The 15,994-nt window shown below is 38.8% G+C and overlaps 1 protein-coding gene across 4 annotated transcripts in view; it reads right to left on the bottom strand.

Moving 5' to 3' along the window:
* Window positions 1-15,994, bottom strand: part of LOC117233280 (eye-specific diacylglycerol kinase) — an 89,277-nt gene that overhangs the window by 47,885 nt on the left and 25,398 nt on the right. For 2 of the 4 annotated variants that reach the window (XM_033493418.1, XM_033493416.1), the window contains exon 1: window positions 5,099-8,695. The exons of the other annotated variants lie outside the window; for them this stretch is intronic. In XM_033493418.1, the coding sequence (XP_033349309.1) occupies window positions 5,099-6,180 (1,082 nt within the window). In that variant the 5' untranslated portion in view covers window positions 6,181-8,695. Of the gene's footprint in view, window positions 1-5,098; window positions 8,696-15,994 lie in introns of those variants that run through there. 4 annotated transcript variants of the gene reach the window in all.

Here is a 15,994-nt window from a genome sequence, read left to right as displayed (position 1 = left end):
GTCTTCAGGCTATTTGCCTGGTCAAAATACGGGATAGGGGAACAGATTACGAATCGAAAATCGTCGAGTTAATATCTATTCTTGGACGCAGTCGAAATTCCATGACGGAATATTTTTGTGAACCGTAGGAGAAGAAAGGTTTTGAATCGCACCCTTCAAAAGCCGTTTCCTACTCCTACGAAAGAAGAGAGACAAACTTTTTATCCGTACGTATTACAAGAAATTGTTACATTCCCCCCAAAAAAGGTGCTATTATTGTACATCTACCTATAAAAACTCGCTAAAAAAAGCATTAAAACTGCTTTTAAGTTCACTTTAAAATTGAGAAGGAGAAACAAGACTGGTAAAATATGTTGCAATAGTTTCATTTATAATTTAATACTTTATACGATAAATAAAGTACACATTTACAACATATTATTTTCAGGCAATCAGGAAAGAATTCATGCAATTTAAAATTCAAAGTTAGCATCAAATGTTCTCTCAAAGGATACCGTAAGACTTCTGAGCTGGTTCGTATATCTAAGATTTGAACGAAAAATCACGAATTGTTTGTTTCGATTGATTCGACTAATACTTTATACGATAAACAAAATATACATTGCTAATATATTAACAATTTACAGAAGAGACTCAGGCAAATTAAAATTCAAAGTCAACATCAAATGCTTACTCAAAGGATACCGTAAAACTTCTGAGCTGGTTCGTATATCTAAGATTTGAACGAAAAATCACGAATTGTTTGTTTCGACTGGTTTGATAGTTCTGGCGTCAAACGCTCGTTTCTAAATGCGAGTTAAGTTTTGCGAGTTAACGAGTTTCTAATGGGCCAATAAGAAATCGACGGGTCTCGGTGTAATCAAATCACAGGCAATCGTATCGTAATCAGTCTCTGCCCCTAGATCGTGTTTCCAAAGATACAGATTAAGTTTTGCCAAGACTTCTCTTCTTCCGCGGAACTTTACCGTTTCGTCAATTTTGATTCAAACGAGGCGGTGTGAAGTTTTGAAAGTTGAAGAACCCAACCTCACTGAAAAAGTCCTCTGACGTACTTCGATCTAGTTTGGTTCTTTAACTTATCGAGTACCAATGTCGGGTTAACATTTTGTTTGCAAGCTTTTTTAATCAACGCGTATTATTAAATTTTTTTTAACGTTTCCTCTCTTACTTCGATACGTACTACAATTATATGAAATTTGAGAAAATTCAAGTTACGACGTTATGATAAACATTATTCTTTGTTAAATCATGAAAATTTTCATTGTACATTTAACAATTATAAATTATCTACGATGAGTCTGGCAATTATAAAATTTTCGATTCTTGTACGTTGTCTTACATATTTTTATATGTTGCTGTGATAAAGAACGTTCTATCCTTTTCTTTTCAAAAATAGATTATATTCACCAAAAAAAAAGAGGGTAAAAACTAATTAATTTCTGTTTCGTAATTTATTATAGAAACCAGTAATATAACCGAATATTTTACTATACAAAAAATGAATTCAATAAAATAAATATCATATCTCGTACTTTACACTGTATAAAAATAAAAAATTTTAATTTTAATATTAGTTTTAAGACCCACTGTATTATCCTATACAATACAATGTATAACGTTGATAAAGGCCAATATATAAGTAAATCAATATTTTCTACAAGATATTATTTTTTAATACACTATTGACACTGTAATTAATTATATTTCAAAATAAAAATTATAGTCGTAACGTTCTTATTTCTCAAAAAAAAAAAAAAAAAAAATTACGGGAAAGCTCTTTTTATCCGAAAAGTGGAAGCTGTGCCAAACTCTAGAGAGATAGTCTACTTTTTATAGAATTTTATACTTATGTTAGAACCACGACTTCAGAAAAGAAGCAAGATATCGATGAGTATATTTTCTTTTCTTTTTTCTTCTTCACATCTTTCAGTACCGTTTTGTATACGCAAGCTTTATGCATTATTTCACTACCGTTTAGTCCCTCAATGGGTGTCGTTATCGTCATTGATAAATTCGAACAGCGGAGAAACGCTTTCGATGAGCTTGTGGAGCAAACAATTTACGGACCGAAACGAATAAATATTTAGAGATCGAAATGATTTATGTTGTTTAACGGAGTTTAAACGTTCTCTTAACTCCTTCACCTCCGCCGATCTAACTTTGGACTGGTGAGAAGTGATTGTTGCGATTTCTGGTTTCATTTTTTAGTTTGATCTTCCTTTTCGTTTCTTCCATCGCGATACGGTGAAAAATTGTTCGAGTTCCACTGAATAGGACTGAGAGAAAGAGAATTACGATCGAATAAAAACTTTCTGTCCAAGAAGACAGTAAAGAAAATGCACAATAACTGGCCTTTCTACTCTTTGAAAATTGTCATTAAGCGAAATTATGAGTCGATTCGCGTGCATTTTTCTTCTCTATGCTCGCTGCATTCGACGAATAATTTCAATAATTTCAAATAACTGTAACTTCTTTGTCATTAATATTTTTATTTTATTTGTATTTCAGTTTCCTATATATCTTCCTTTTTTTTTTGGTGAATTATACGTTAAAAAACAATTCTAACTTTAACGTCTTTTTTATCGAGATATGTTAACTCTTCGTAGGCAACCCGAACCATTTACGCACACAAGCGAAATTTCAATCATAAATTTCATCGAAGCGAATTTTTATCTTTTATCCGTCTTTAATATCTCGCAGATATTTGTTTTACCATACGAATGAGTTCTTTGATAAATGAAAAATATTTGCAAGTGGTGCACCATTTCCTCCGAGAAAACAAAATTCCTTCGAATCAACAGGAATCATAAACAAAACTTACGCATTTCATAATGCTATTATCGTCTTTCGAAGCAAACAACAGTTTACGAATAAGTAGACAATAGCGGATTGTTGCGTGGAGAAGATTTCAAGAAATCTGTTCACGTAATCTAACAAAGAGAAACTTGTTCTTAGAGAAACGTACCCTTATTAGAACTGCTGTTATTACGTCGAAATAACAAGGTCTGACAGTGATTTTTCGCGACACTGCAAATAGGTCGTCTATTTACGTATTTAAATCGTCCGTAATGAAGGGGTTAGGCGATTTATAGTTGGAAGTAAATGCACCAAGGCAACGACGTTCGATAAGAATAAAGCAATAATAATTAGCCAGCTTCTTTACTTTCTTCTCGCACAGAATTCGTTTAAATTGCTAGAATCTTCGAATGTTCGTCGCTCGATAAATTTGATAATCGCTTTGTCACTTCGTTTAACTAAATTACCTGCTAATTTCTACGAAAATAAACGTCTGATAAAAGCGATTTATCGTGTTGAATTAAGAATAGAAAAAGACAAACAAGTTACGTGTATTATTAAGTAATTGCAAAAATTGAATGTTTCAGCCGTGTCTGATTTCTGATGGGATTTCTCACAGAACTTGTACGGTAATCTAGTGAAAAATCTCGTTATCCGACATCGTTTGGCTTCCACAAAGGACGAATTTCGAACCGAGAAGCTCGACGTTCTAGCAAGTCGCAGCAGCGACCACAATGAACCATATGGTTCAATTAAACACGTCGGAGTTCTAATCAACTTCTCTCTCTCTTGAATCGTTGACGTCTTAATCTTCCCGAAATAGAAAAGCCTGATCGAAGCTCGAAGCAACAAAAGACGTGGACATCGGGCCGTAAACGTACAGGCGGTAAAATTAAATTGCCTTCGATTAAACTGCTCGCGTAAACTGCGCGAGAGAAAAGACGAAATCGAGGAATTTTATACCGCAATTCTTTCTTTCTTCCCTATTGCTTTTCGTCTTACGTAAATAAAAATAGCAGTTTCCAATGTTGTGCTGTAATAGGTATTAATTTTGACATGATTGCTAGGTTTAATAGAATTTAACGAGAATATATGGAGCAGAACTTTAAACACTTTAAATCCTCTGTCAGGTGTAGTGGATTGAAATTGCCCTTAAAAGTTCTTGCAATGTGTTTCTCTTTTTCCTAAGCTCTTCTCTATAAATAACGTAATGGTAGAGTATGTCCGGAAATGAAAGCTGATAGTTTATTTCATAAGTAATATATGGGTTTTTCCTGAGAATCGAGTTTAAAATAATGGCTTTGCCGTGGTAAAAGTTCCATAAAAGTAGAAAGATAACTAACGATTGTATAAAATAAAGCAAGGTATTACGTTACGTAATAAGTTCGTTCGCCTTTCGTTTTATTTTAAGGAATATTATAAAATTGTTATTCGCGTTGGTTATTCTAGCCAAACATATGACATATAATATAAATAAATAATGTTTTTGATTGTATCGTTTGATGATAAAGTTCGGGTTTACAATATTTGAGATTATTGGAATATTTACTGCACGGTTAATATTGGAATATATCGTTGCAATGTTTTCCAATTTGTGAAATTTGGTACGACCAATATTTGATGAATAATCATTAGATAATTCAAAGAATTTATAATATAAATACACAAACTTCTCGATAAAAGAACAAATACTTTGAGGTAATGATCAATTACTTAAACCCATCATTTACAAAGAATAATAGAACTCAACTAATTACACAACTAAATACGTCACCGATCAATTACAGGGAACAGTTGTTTATGTAAACGATAGTAATATCGAAGATGTAAAAGCAATAGCATATTTGTTATAATAGATTCGTGTTTAGTATGCTCCGTCGGTTAACAATGTCGTTACGATGTACTAACAATAAAAGATACTTCTATTCGGAACGTGTTACAATTAATCACACATTGAAGCAAACGTGCAGATTGGTACATCTCGTCGAAATCATGACGCAAGCATTTCTCATTTTCATCTCGAGTTCTGAAAGCTACAAAAACGAAATAATCATTCTGCGCGTTAAATGTTAGCGTTTCGATTCTTGCAACACCCGATGTAATCACCGTGTACAGACGGCGCAACAACAAGAACAGTTTGACAAACACATACAGCTAACAGAAGAGAGGCCGAATAAGAAAGAAAAGTGAAGCGTGAGGACGACAATGATAAAACTAAAAATACAGAGATACAGAAACATCGATGATACGGTATTCAAGTATACGGAACAAGGGACTTGTTACATTCACCAGACGTACCCACCCTCTTGGAGGTCGAGCCTCGGTGTCAGGCAGCAGAGCCGTGTACCTCGTCTGCGCCTCGGTAGGCAGAACGATATCGACGCTCTTCGACCGTATATTTTGCTGTGGAACGGTCAACGTATCGGCATCCTCGCCATGTCCATTCTTGTTATTGAAGCAGGAGTCCACGGATGCAGCGCGATCCCTTTTCAACTCCGGAACGGTCAAAAAGATATCTCTGACGACGAACTTGCATTTGCTCGAGCTAAGATCGTGGGTCGATTCTTCCTCGTCCTCGGTCGAGCTAACCACCGTCGGAAGCTCCAGAGGGTACGACGTTAGAGCTTCTTGTCGAGCAAGTTTCGGAGAGGAGATCGACCTCCTACGTTCCCTGCCCGGAAATAGACCACCCCTGACCTCGCTGATATCGGACATTTCATCTTGTACCACCTTAGGAACGACCTCAGGGACCACTGTATCGGGTGGTACCGTCGTTTCGGACACCACATCGGTAACATCTGGCTCTTTCTCGGTGAACGTCGTTAACGTGACTCTAATTTCTGGACTAGCTTCGCTCTTATCCACTAATTCGGAGTCTTCGTCCTCCGAAGTGTCGTCTACTACATCTGCTTCGTCATCGAGATCTTCTCTCGACGAGGGATCATCCTCGTCTCTACTAAGATAAAGATTTTTATATTCTTCCACGCAGATACAGTGGTAGCATCCAGAGACCTGAATCGTCGGTGTCTCCGGACGTCGAACGCTGCCAAGAGATTGTTGACTGGAGGAAGATCCATAGCTCCGTTCAGCCACGTCGAAACTCTTGGACCTTTGGCCGCTGTGCAGTTGCGGCACCCTGAGCGTCGCGGATCGTCTTCCACGCGACGAATCTTGGGACCTCGCCGGTGAACACGAGGACGACGAGGAGGACGTGGTCCTGGTCGATCTGCCGTCCCTCACATCGTCCTGTCGTTTAGCTTCCAATTGGATCTCGTCGAAGGAGGCCGACCTGACTTGCTTCGGTACTTCGAGACTCGACTGCGACTTCATTTCCGCTCCCGTCGGGGTGCGCGACCTCTTGAAGGTCGAACGCAGCCTCTGCATTCTCACTTGGCAGCTATCTGCTGAAACTTGACTCGTTCGCGGAGAACGACAGCTCGAATCTCGACGACCAACACGACGAACCTCGTTCTTTCGCCAGTTCTTCCTCCTCCTCTTCTTCCTCCGTCCCGGCGGCCGCGCTCGAACCCCGATCCTCTCGCTTCTGAACGATCGTCGTCTCGCTGGGAAGCTCGATGATCACCTCGTTACACCTCGGTGACGAGGAAGCTGCCTGGAGCTGCCCGCGACCGCACCCTTCCGCCACCTTCGACTTTGCTGCCGGTCTGCAGCCCATCATAAGTTACGTCGACGTCCGTGTTTAGCTCTTATGCCTCTGAGATCCTTCTTTACAGTTTTACGAATCTTGTGTGTACTTCTCCGAAGACTGTTTTCTTCACGTTGAATGTCTCGTATACACTAGTTTCAATGCTTTACTGTGATCGTTTAAAGGTGAAGGAAGTTTCAAGCTATTTCATCCTCCATCCATGCAAGATTGAAAGATGTAAGATCGACATGGTTGATTGTCTTGTGCTTACCAAGTATCTCGAGTATCGCGATCACCAGGTATATACACAACAATTGTTTTAAGAGAAACGATTGTCTGCCCAGTTTTTCTTTAGCGTACACTGATTCAGTTTCCAAAACAATTTTTCATAGCAATCACTGGTCTGATCGTAGTAACGCTATCTTCTGAAAATGTTTCTTCAAAACGTTTGATCGTCTCTGGTAAATTATTTTTCACTTCACAATTCGCAGTGAATCTTCCCATCTTATTTGAGGAAAAAGAAGATGTCGATTACGTATGATGTATGTCCTGTTCGATACGAATTGTTTATAACGACTGACAATGAGTTATTTAAAGTCACTGTAACCTTGATTCGGCGAATAAATGCTCGATTAATTAACGTCCATGGTCTTGAAGAACTGCATATAGACGCAAGGTCTTTCACACGACCCCCCTTCGACAATTGATCTATTCGCTAAAATTACATTTCGGTGGAGAACGGGTCCGATGCCACGTGGAAACGACAACCGTCGATCCGGCGGCGTAGCATTTGCAATTTAAACTCCTTTCCTCGTCCGACGGGATTTCCTCATCACCGCTTCCAGCGATCATACCGTCTCAAATTAAACGCACCATCTCCGATGTGCGGCAAAATTAACTTTATTCAAGGTTGTTCCTCTTAGTAGTTCATCTTGCTGCTATCTCATCCCCATTCGAGTCGCTTAAACACGTGCAAACAACAACGTCTCCTTACTTTGCGAACGTAATTAACCAAATTTGCATAGTTTTCAACAATTTCTTACGGTTCTTAATTTTCTTCAAACGTTAGAGGGACAGGTAAAATGTCTGTATACGTTAACCGTATTAAAAATACTTTTGAAGTAATTTCCACGACAACGTGGTCAGAATCAAGTTACCTCCACAACTCCATTCATCCCAGTCACTCGTAGATCCTACCGTCTTAACTTATACCTCTCGACGCCAACAAAGTATCAATAACAATATCGTCGCTCAACGTTTAACACCGTGACGAATACAATTCTCGACACACCTTATAAATCCTTCAATGATGGACGTTTATCCTTCGCTAATCCAATATACCTGTCTTTGTGTATATTGTTCTCTTCCGTGTAACGCCTTGAATCATCGAACGAGTTAATCGTAGAGACACGGCCCCGAATCGAACAGCGATATTACACCGATAATCAATCTTTAGCGATGCTCGACCTTTGGTAAATGAACGTTGGACGTCTCGTTACCATCGATCATCCCACAAACGCTCCATTTGCCGAAACATCATTGAAACTTCATCGCGTATTAAATGCGAATTAGCGTCTCAATATCACGACGTTTATTTCGATTAAACGCTTGGAACGTCAATGTCCACGCTGGGATTACTTTTTAATTGTTCTGTTACGCCAACGTTATACTCGGTTATTACGTTTATCCTCGATTACTTCGGTTAAACGTCGAATCTTCGATCTTCTCTAGAGAGGTTTGACAGAGGAAGTGGACGAGTGATTCTCGGGTTGATGGACCGGCGACGAGCAGCACATTGGTCATCGACGCGTGAACCATAGTTGAAGGTCACGCGTCACCGTCCGGCAAGAACCGTCGACGACCTCGGCGAACCCCGATACACGTGAGGTCGTCAAACAGCTTCGCCGAACGAGCTTTTGCCTCACTTTCTCTCCGGTTGACCCTCTCCCACGCTTGTCGAGACTCTCTCCTCTCGAGTGACTAGCAGCATCGATCGGTAGGCTGGCTTTCCAGCCCTGTAACTTAATTTATCGGCGACGTTGCGGTGATATCGTGGATTGAAATGCCATATAACGGTATTGGGCCGCGTATACGAATTACTCCGGACTATGTCGATCCGAAGGACGCTAAGATATTGCCCTAAATTATCTCGGTTTCGCCAGGTTCCTCGATTTACCGGTTCGCCAACCTCCAGCCATCGTTACGATTCTCTTATATTTAATGCTCGCGTCGCTCGTTCCTCGACATCAAACCTGAGTATCGTCTCGAAAAACAATGTTTCTATTATTTTTCCTTTCCAGCTGAGAAAGTACAATACACACTATAAAGATTCGAACGATCGAGCAGTTAAAACCTTGCGAGATCTTGATTCAACGATCGAGAAGATCACCTTGTTGCGACTTGTCAAACGATAGATCTCGTGATCTACCTTTATCCAAGTATTTTCTCCTGGCAAAAACAAGCTCGAAACCCAAAACTGGCTCCATGTATCTCGACAGTCCTGTCTTTTCCAAACGACCCTCTCTCTCTCTCTCTCTGTCTGTCTGTCTCTATCTCTCTCGCCCTCTCTCTATAACTACTCGAACATCGCCGATGTAACAATTCTTTGAATCGGATGGAACACGATGTTGAATCAGCGCGGGCCGAGTGAAGAAGCGTGCACGCGGTCACGCTACGTACTCGCGACTGCAACGTGTTCTGTCTGGAAAAAAAGATCAAATTGATCCACGATCAGTTTGAATTCGTTCGTTCGGTCGGTCGGTAACGCGATCGGTTTTCGATAAAGGGGCGAGAAAAAGTGAAAATGCGTTCGCGGCGAGAAAAAGGAACGAAAGGAACGAGTTACGCGCAACGTGTCGCGAGACAGGATAGACTGATCAGACTAGTGACCAGGGCTCGGCAGTGGCGGATGCTACGAGAGGTAAAGTGGGGGTTAACACTGGGCTCTCGTCTCCGTCCAACCCTTGTGTTACCCTCTTGCTCGCACCCTCCTAGCCATCGTCGGTCAGACATGCGCCCTCCGACAGATTCCGTCTGTGCTCGTGTACACGAACACGCGAATGAGGAACGCCGATGGCACGAACGACGAATTGGAGATTGCGCTACGTGGCTGACTATCGGGGAAATGTGTGACGTAGGAAGGGCAGACACGTGTGAAGCCTCCTCTCTTCTATCTTCTCTGCTTTTACAGATATTTCCACGCTGTGCTCGTCGTCCGCGTCTTTTTAGGCTCTTTCCTCCCGTTTCTCTCCCGTTTTCTTCTTTTTCGTCGCGATACAACATGCTTGTGGACGGTGAATTTTTGATCCGCTCGTTCCGCTCCCGGAACCAAGTACTCAGTCACAACAGGTTTTTAATCACCTTCCGCGAGCTTCCGCGGTAATCTGACGGGATTTGTATCACGGAAGGGTTGAGTAATTTAATGGAAGAGTCAAAGGTCTTTATCTTAATTTTGCTTTTATCGGACTATACGAACCACGTGGCTTTGTGTCGTTGAGTTGGATCGCAGGTTTAACAGGTTTAACGATCGACAACATTCGACATTAAAAATTAGGAAATCGAAGAGAAAAAATAAAAACGCACGGTACGTTAATGTCATGAAGTTTATTTTTACTGAAAGTTAACATGTATCTGATGAGAAAGTCGGCTTTTCACTGCTTGCGCGTGTTCGCTTACCAGCTGTTCTTAGAATGTTTGTGTATTCGAGCTTAACAGGCTCTTTCCATTTTCAATGCTGTTATATTAAAATGCTTCCTTTTAATTGTAAAGCAACGTTATAATTTCCAAAATCAACAAAAATATACTTATCGTGTCTTTCCGAGGCACGCTTTAACATTCGATAAAAAGTACGTAACATTAGAACTATTTCTTACGCAATTACAATTTTATTATTTCTTCGTGATAAATTCTTAACTATTGAGATACATAATAGTTCGTTTTATTTTTTTATTTTTAAAGCAAACATAATTTCCAAAGCTTACTTTACAACAAATACCACACGCTTATATCGATATATTTTGTATCTTATATTCTATGACATCCTATTATGTCGTACGACTTGATGGACAACGTGCTTCTTCTTTGAATTTCGATTATAAATGTATTAAACAACTATCTTCAATTTCTTATAACGTAGAATTCTTCGATCAAACGGAACATCTTGATTCCATAAATATAAAGTCCTCGGACTCAAGAAGGTTTCTTAATTTCTCCGATTCAACGTTCCGCCAATCGATATCTTGAAAGCTGTTTCTTCCATTTACGATTCATCGATCAACATTTCTTGATCCTACGAATGTATCATTCTTCGATCGATCACACACAAGATTATAGCGTCATTCGCCGTACAAATGATCAGCAGAAAAGGACAAACCGATACAAGTCCAACTTTTCGAGACACATGGTCGATTTATCAACCGTAACCTTCGACAGTTAAAAATTTACGGCCGAAACCAACTGTGGGTAACGCATTTACGCATCACAAATTATTAACCAACGCTATTAAGCAACTTATGAAGGAACACTATCGAATTATAGTAAAATTGCATAAGTTCTTTTTTAATCGAAAAGATACGCTGCAACTGAATAAAAATATTCAACAAGACGAGCGATGTATTCAGCGAATATGAACATGTAGATAATAATGTGATAAAAGCTAAAAATTCCTAACACGGTGAATCTGTGATCTGTGTCGATCTGTGGAATCCGACTCGTATCCTGACTCAACGTCGAGTAACATTTTAAACGGTTTTCAAACAACAATCTTTATCGAGATTCCACAAATTGCTGATTTAATCAACTCATTAAGTACCAACCAATGCTTCATCGTAATGTTACGATTATTCGATTGTCCGAAAAGTGTCTTTCTTTCGCGAACGTGTTTTTTACAACAGTGCAGCTTCATAGAAACGTGAAACCAAGTCTGTGAAATGTCGCGGTGTTTGTCTCAACAGAACAAAATGGATCGTACGTAAATCGACAAAATAATATAAAACAAAAAACGTTGTGCGTCTACTATTTTCTCATAAAACGAAAGAAATTTTTCGGACAACCTAATACATCGATTCCTTCGTATTCTCTTTCATAGCCATAGCTGTTGGAAAATACTATTCGATGATATAATCTGCCTGAAAAACACCGCAAATGAAACGTTGCGTTAAGGCAACGTTGGTCCGTGATGGGTTAAAAGCACAGTTCTTCTTCGATAAAATTATACGTTTACAGCGACCGTGTAATATGACGAATATAGTGTCGAAGAAGAAGTGAAATGCATCGGACAAAAGATAAAGATAGAGCGTTCTTTTGGTTCGTTGGAAAAAAGTAAACACAGACAAGGATCGTTGTGTCGAGAAATTTATACAACTCCATCACCGATTAAACAGTGTTTCTTACAAGCACCACGAATAAGCATTAGGACAAAAGGAATAATCGGAATAAGAAGCAAAACATTTATTCAATGGACTTTTCCACGTTACGCCCCGCTTAACGTCGATAATACGAGATAAACGAGTTGAGAGTGGCAAAGCTGAGTCATGCTGAAACGGTTGAATATTGTTGTGACGAATTCGTCCTTTTTTCTATCGTTCGCGAGGAAAACAAAACGATTTACACCGACGATTTCAAAAATATCATAGCTGCCATTGTAATTTCACGTTCGTCACACCGTTATCATTATCTGCCAGGAAATTGAGTCCCCTTCGAGTGAAAACATTTTCAAATTATCCTTTAGCATGGAAAATATTAATTTTGTCGAGTGGAATTTTTATTCCACCACTGATCGAGAAAAATAAGTACGAGGCACTTCTCATCGTTGGTCGAAGCGAAGCGCTGTTAAATAATAACCAATGTCGATTACTATTCGCTGCAGCATTTATGCCGGGTATTAGTCTCACCTTTTATTTGCTTGCATTATTCAAAGCGGAACATTGTAGCCACACGTCTATGCGGAATAATCGATACGACCGTCTATCGCCGAGAAATGATTTTTTATTGACTCGAACAAACGAGCCGACTTCGCTTCAAAATGGGCAAAACGCGTATTATTTTTCTGTCAATAAAAATTCTAAGTGGAAACAAAATTTCTATTTCACGCTATTACCCCACAGCAGGCTGTTTCTCTCCGCGAGAAATTAGTTTCTTCGAATGCTATTTATAGACGATCGATCGAAACCAAGAGTTTCAAATTCGTAGCTTGATTCGTGGATGACAATTTCATGGAAAGAATATGAAAGAGCGCGCGTGAAGTTTTACGCCGCTATCGGTAAGAATCGATCTTGCACGGCACAGGATCTTTTGATTCTAAATGTAATGAATAGTGCGATCGTCGATTCTAATTAAAAATTAATCTTCCTACCCTTCTTCGGTCTGCATCTTACGTAATCGTCCACGATTACGACATTCTGAACTCGATATCAGCCTATTAATTTCCTACTATCTGCATTTAATATCTGATCCATTGTACGTTACGATTGCACGGAGCGAAATTTTTCGGGATTTTATTTGTACTTGCAACGTTGAGAAGGATTCTTGAATTCTGTTCGTGATATCTCCGATGACCTTTTACCATTCTTATTCTTTTAAATATATTACTTTCTTTAGCTAAATTCGATACGTCTATTTATTTATATACGGTAATAAACACCTTCGTTGATATTTTTCGTACATTGTAACAAAATTACCGTACATTGGAATATTCGATAACATTTCGATTGTTACATCGGCTTTCATAAAAGAAATATGCTTATAAAACAGTCAATAAATGAAAAAAATGTAATATTGCTCGATTAATTTGATAATTTTTTGCGAGCTACGAAACACAATCATCGACGCGTTAATACTCTCTGTTCTCGAATATTTTAATGTTTGATCGGTCGATCGTAGCAACGCTGAAGTAATAACGACGATAATCGGAAAAAATGTAAATCAAGATTATAAAGTCAAGTATAAAGAAAAATCTCTCGTTTAAATTTGTTTTTCTGCTCGTAGATATCCGTTATAGTCAATAAAACATGTATATTTGTGCGTTACTCGGCAAACTTCCTTCTTCGAAAAATGGCTTTCGACGATTTGTGAAGCAAAAACTAATTTAACGCTCGATATATTATACCTCGCAATGTTCGACCTGATTCCATTTTTTTTTCTCTTTTTTTTTCAAAAAGTATCATCGTTGCCGAAAAGAGCCACAAATTTAGTTGCCATACAAATCTATTTTAATCCTAGTTTCGTCACTGTCGTTTTAATCTCGTGAATGTCACGCGATACAGAGGGAACGCACGAAAAACATACAAGTTACATTAAAAAAATTAATGTACAATTAAAAAAGTTAAAGAAAACATTTAAGAATTTCCAATTTCTACGATTTTAAACGCACGTTATCGGTCAATAGTCGTCGTCAGAGTTTGATAAATCTTCGGAATAAAAATAGCGACAATTCCAAAGTTACAGACTATCTTTTTATTCTGACAACGCCGTTATATGACATTTCAGATCTTTTAACTGATTTTTCTCACGTGGATGAAGAATGCGAAAAGTAAAATATACAAAACCATCTTAAAAATACAAGATGACTTCAACCTTTTGCAGAGGAGATAGTTTTATTCGTAGCGATAAATTCTTCGCTTAACGTAACCTTCCATTTCGAATATTTTCTTCGTTGTAACATACTAACGACCAACTCGAGTTACGCGTGCTTGATCAATCGTTAATACTTCTAATAAACATATTTTTAAGAAACGTATTTATAAGAAGAAAAACGCGTAGTTTGATTAATTTATCGCGCTTGGAAAATAATATAACGCAATCGACCATCCACTCCAGCACAGTGGCAATAAAACATTTTGGACTAAAGCGTTCAGCTTCAAGAAGAAAAGTATACGAGTATCTTCCTATTCGTAAATTCATCTACGTAATAGCCTTTCTTCTTCTTTATTGCAGAAAATAATAAAAATAACCATTTCCATGGTCGTCGCAACAATGATACTTATAAAATATAAACACTTAATTTCTTAAGCCTGGTCCTACTTTCTGTACCATACATATAATTCTGTGTTTCGTCTAGCACGACATTTATTAAACATTCAAAGACTGTATTACATACGGACAGTGCCTCGATAACACGGAACGTTACATTTCCACAAATAAAAAAGGGTGCAACGTGTACCTTAGTCGCCAGCCTGTCGTGATCGGTAATTTGAAAACGTTCCTCGGAACTCTCAATTATATTTTCCTTCTCCTTTTTCTCCTACTTTTTAATATCGCCAACGGAATGAGTCAACAATAGCCGCGTCATACTTTGAGCAATCCACAAATCACGTGGCACGCAAGCTTTCCCAAGAAGTCAGGGATTTAAATTTGCAAAAATGTCGAGGCTGGCTAGGCGTAAGTTATGCGCATACGTAATACGCCGAACGTTACACCTGCACGATTCTTTATTCCCACACACTAGTTTTACCTATTTTACATGCCACCCCGTTTAATCCTCACGCACCATCGTATATTACGCACGAAGAGGCGGACTAGGCGCGTTCGCGATCCGCCACTCCCGTAAATACACTGCCGCATAACAAGCCAGGAAGAAAAGTTCCGGAACTTGGTTCGAAATATTTTTCGAGACGTTCCTTGGAACGCGTGTATCGAACAATCAATCGGCTTGCATCGTGCATGTCAATATCGAAATACAAATTTTCCATTGAAATAAAATACGGCGAGCGATAAATCGAATTACAAAGCAAAAATTTGGAAATATTTCCACGGTAGAATAATTACAAACTGCGATGAAACGCGCGATAACGATTACGAATATGGAACGTGGTGATATTTGCAAACTCGGTAAAGCGCATAGCGAGTCTCGGACAAAATCGGTAACCGCAAGAACGATTCAATTACCCTCAATGGCAAAGCGCAAACTCAAATTTACGGTGCAACTTTGTAAGCTTCCCGAGTCGTTTAAGTCGTGGAATTTAATTAATTGCTGCGCGCTATCGTGAAACGCGAAACATGCATAACGCATAGACGCAAGCTGCAAATAAAATTTTCTCTGTGTGGAAATTCGAATCGTCCTTTCAACTGTCTGTTACACCACATCCTAGAACGATGTAGACTCTACGACAAAGCTTTCCTGATTGTTAATCTCAAGTTATGAGAATTAAGATAACTTTCGTAACTGATTCAGGACTTTACGAGCTTAGAGAGGTTTTTATTGATCAGGTACGAGAAGAGTCCTACGGTTTCGTAGTGGTCAGAGGCAAATTTTAAGAACGTCGATATTATATTAACTCGAAACGGTTCGCCATATTTATGAATGATTCTATATAATCGGTATTATATGATACTTTAATACTATGCAGGTTTACGTGCTGGGCTCGTATCGTTCGAAGGCTGTGGTATCGTCAGGCCGGTAATTTTGCCAAGTTTTATGCTGCTAGCGAATTTTATTTTCAAGCTATTTCTGTGTTTGAAATTGGCGTTCTCAGTTACGCACGGGTTCTGGTTAATCGGAGGCGATTTAAACTGTTCGAAGATGAATTCTTTAATTTCTGACGTCCCTTCGATAAC

This window comes from Bombus vosnesenskii, unplaced genomic scaffold (genome assembly GCF_011952255.1).
Source record: "Bombus vosnesenskii isolate JDL3184/JDL3185 unplaced genomic scaffold, Bvos_JDL3184-5_v1.1 scf7180000013295, whole genome shotgun sequence".
Lineage (NCBI taxonomy): Eukaryota > Metazoa > Arthropoda > Insecta > Hymenoptera > Apidae > Bombus > Bombus vosnesenskii.
The sequence above is the reverse complement of the archived record's forward strand: the minus strand, read 5'-3'. Positions and strand labels throughout refer to the sequence as shown.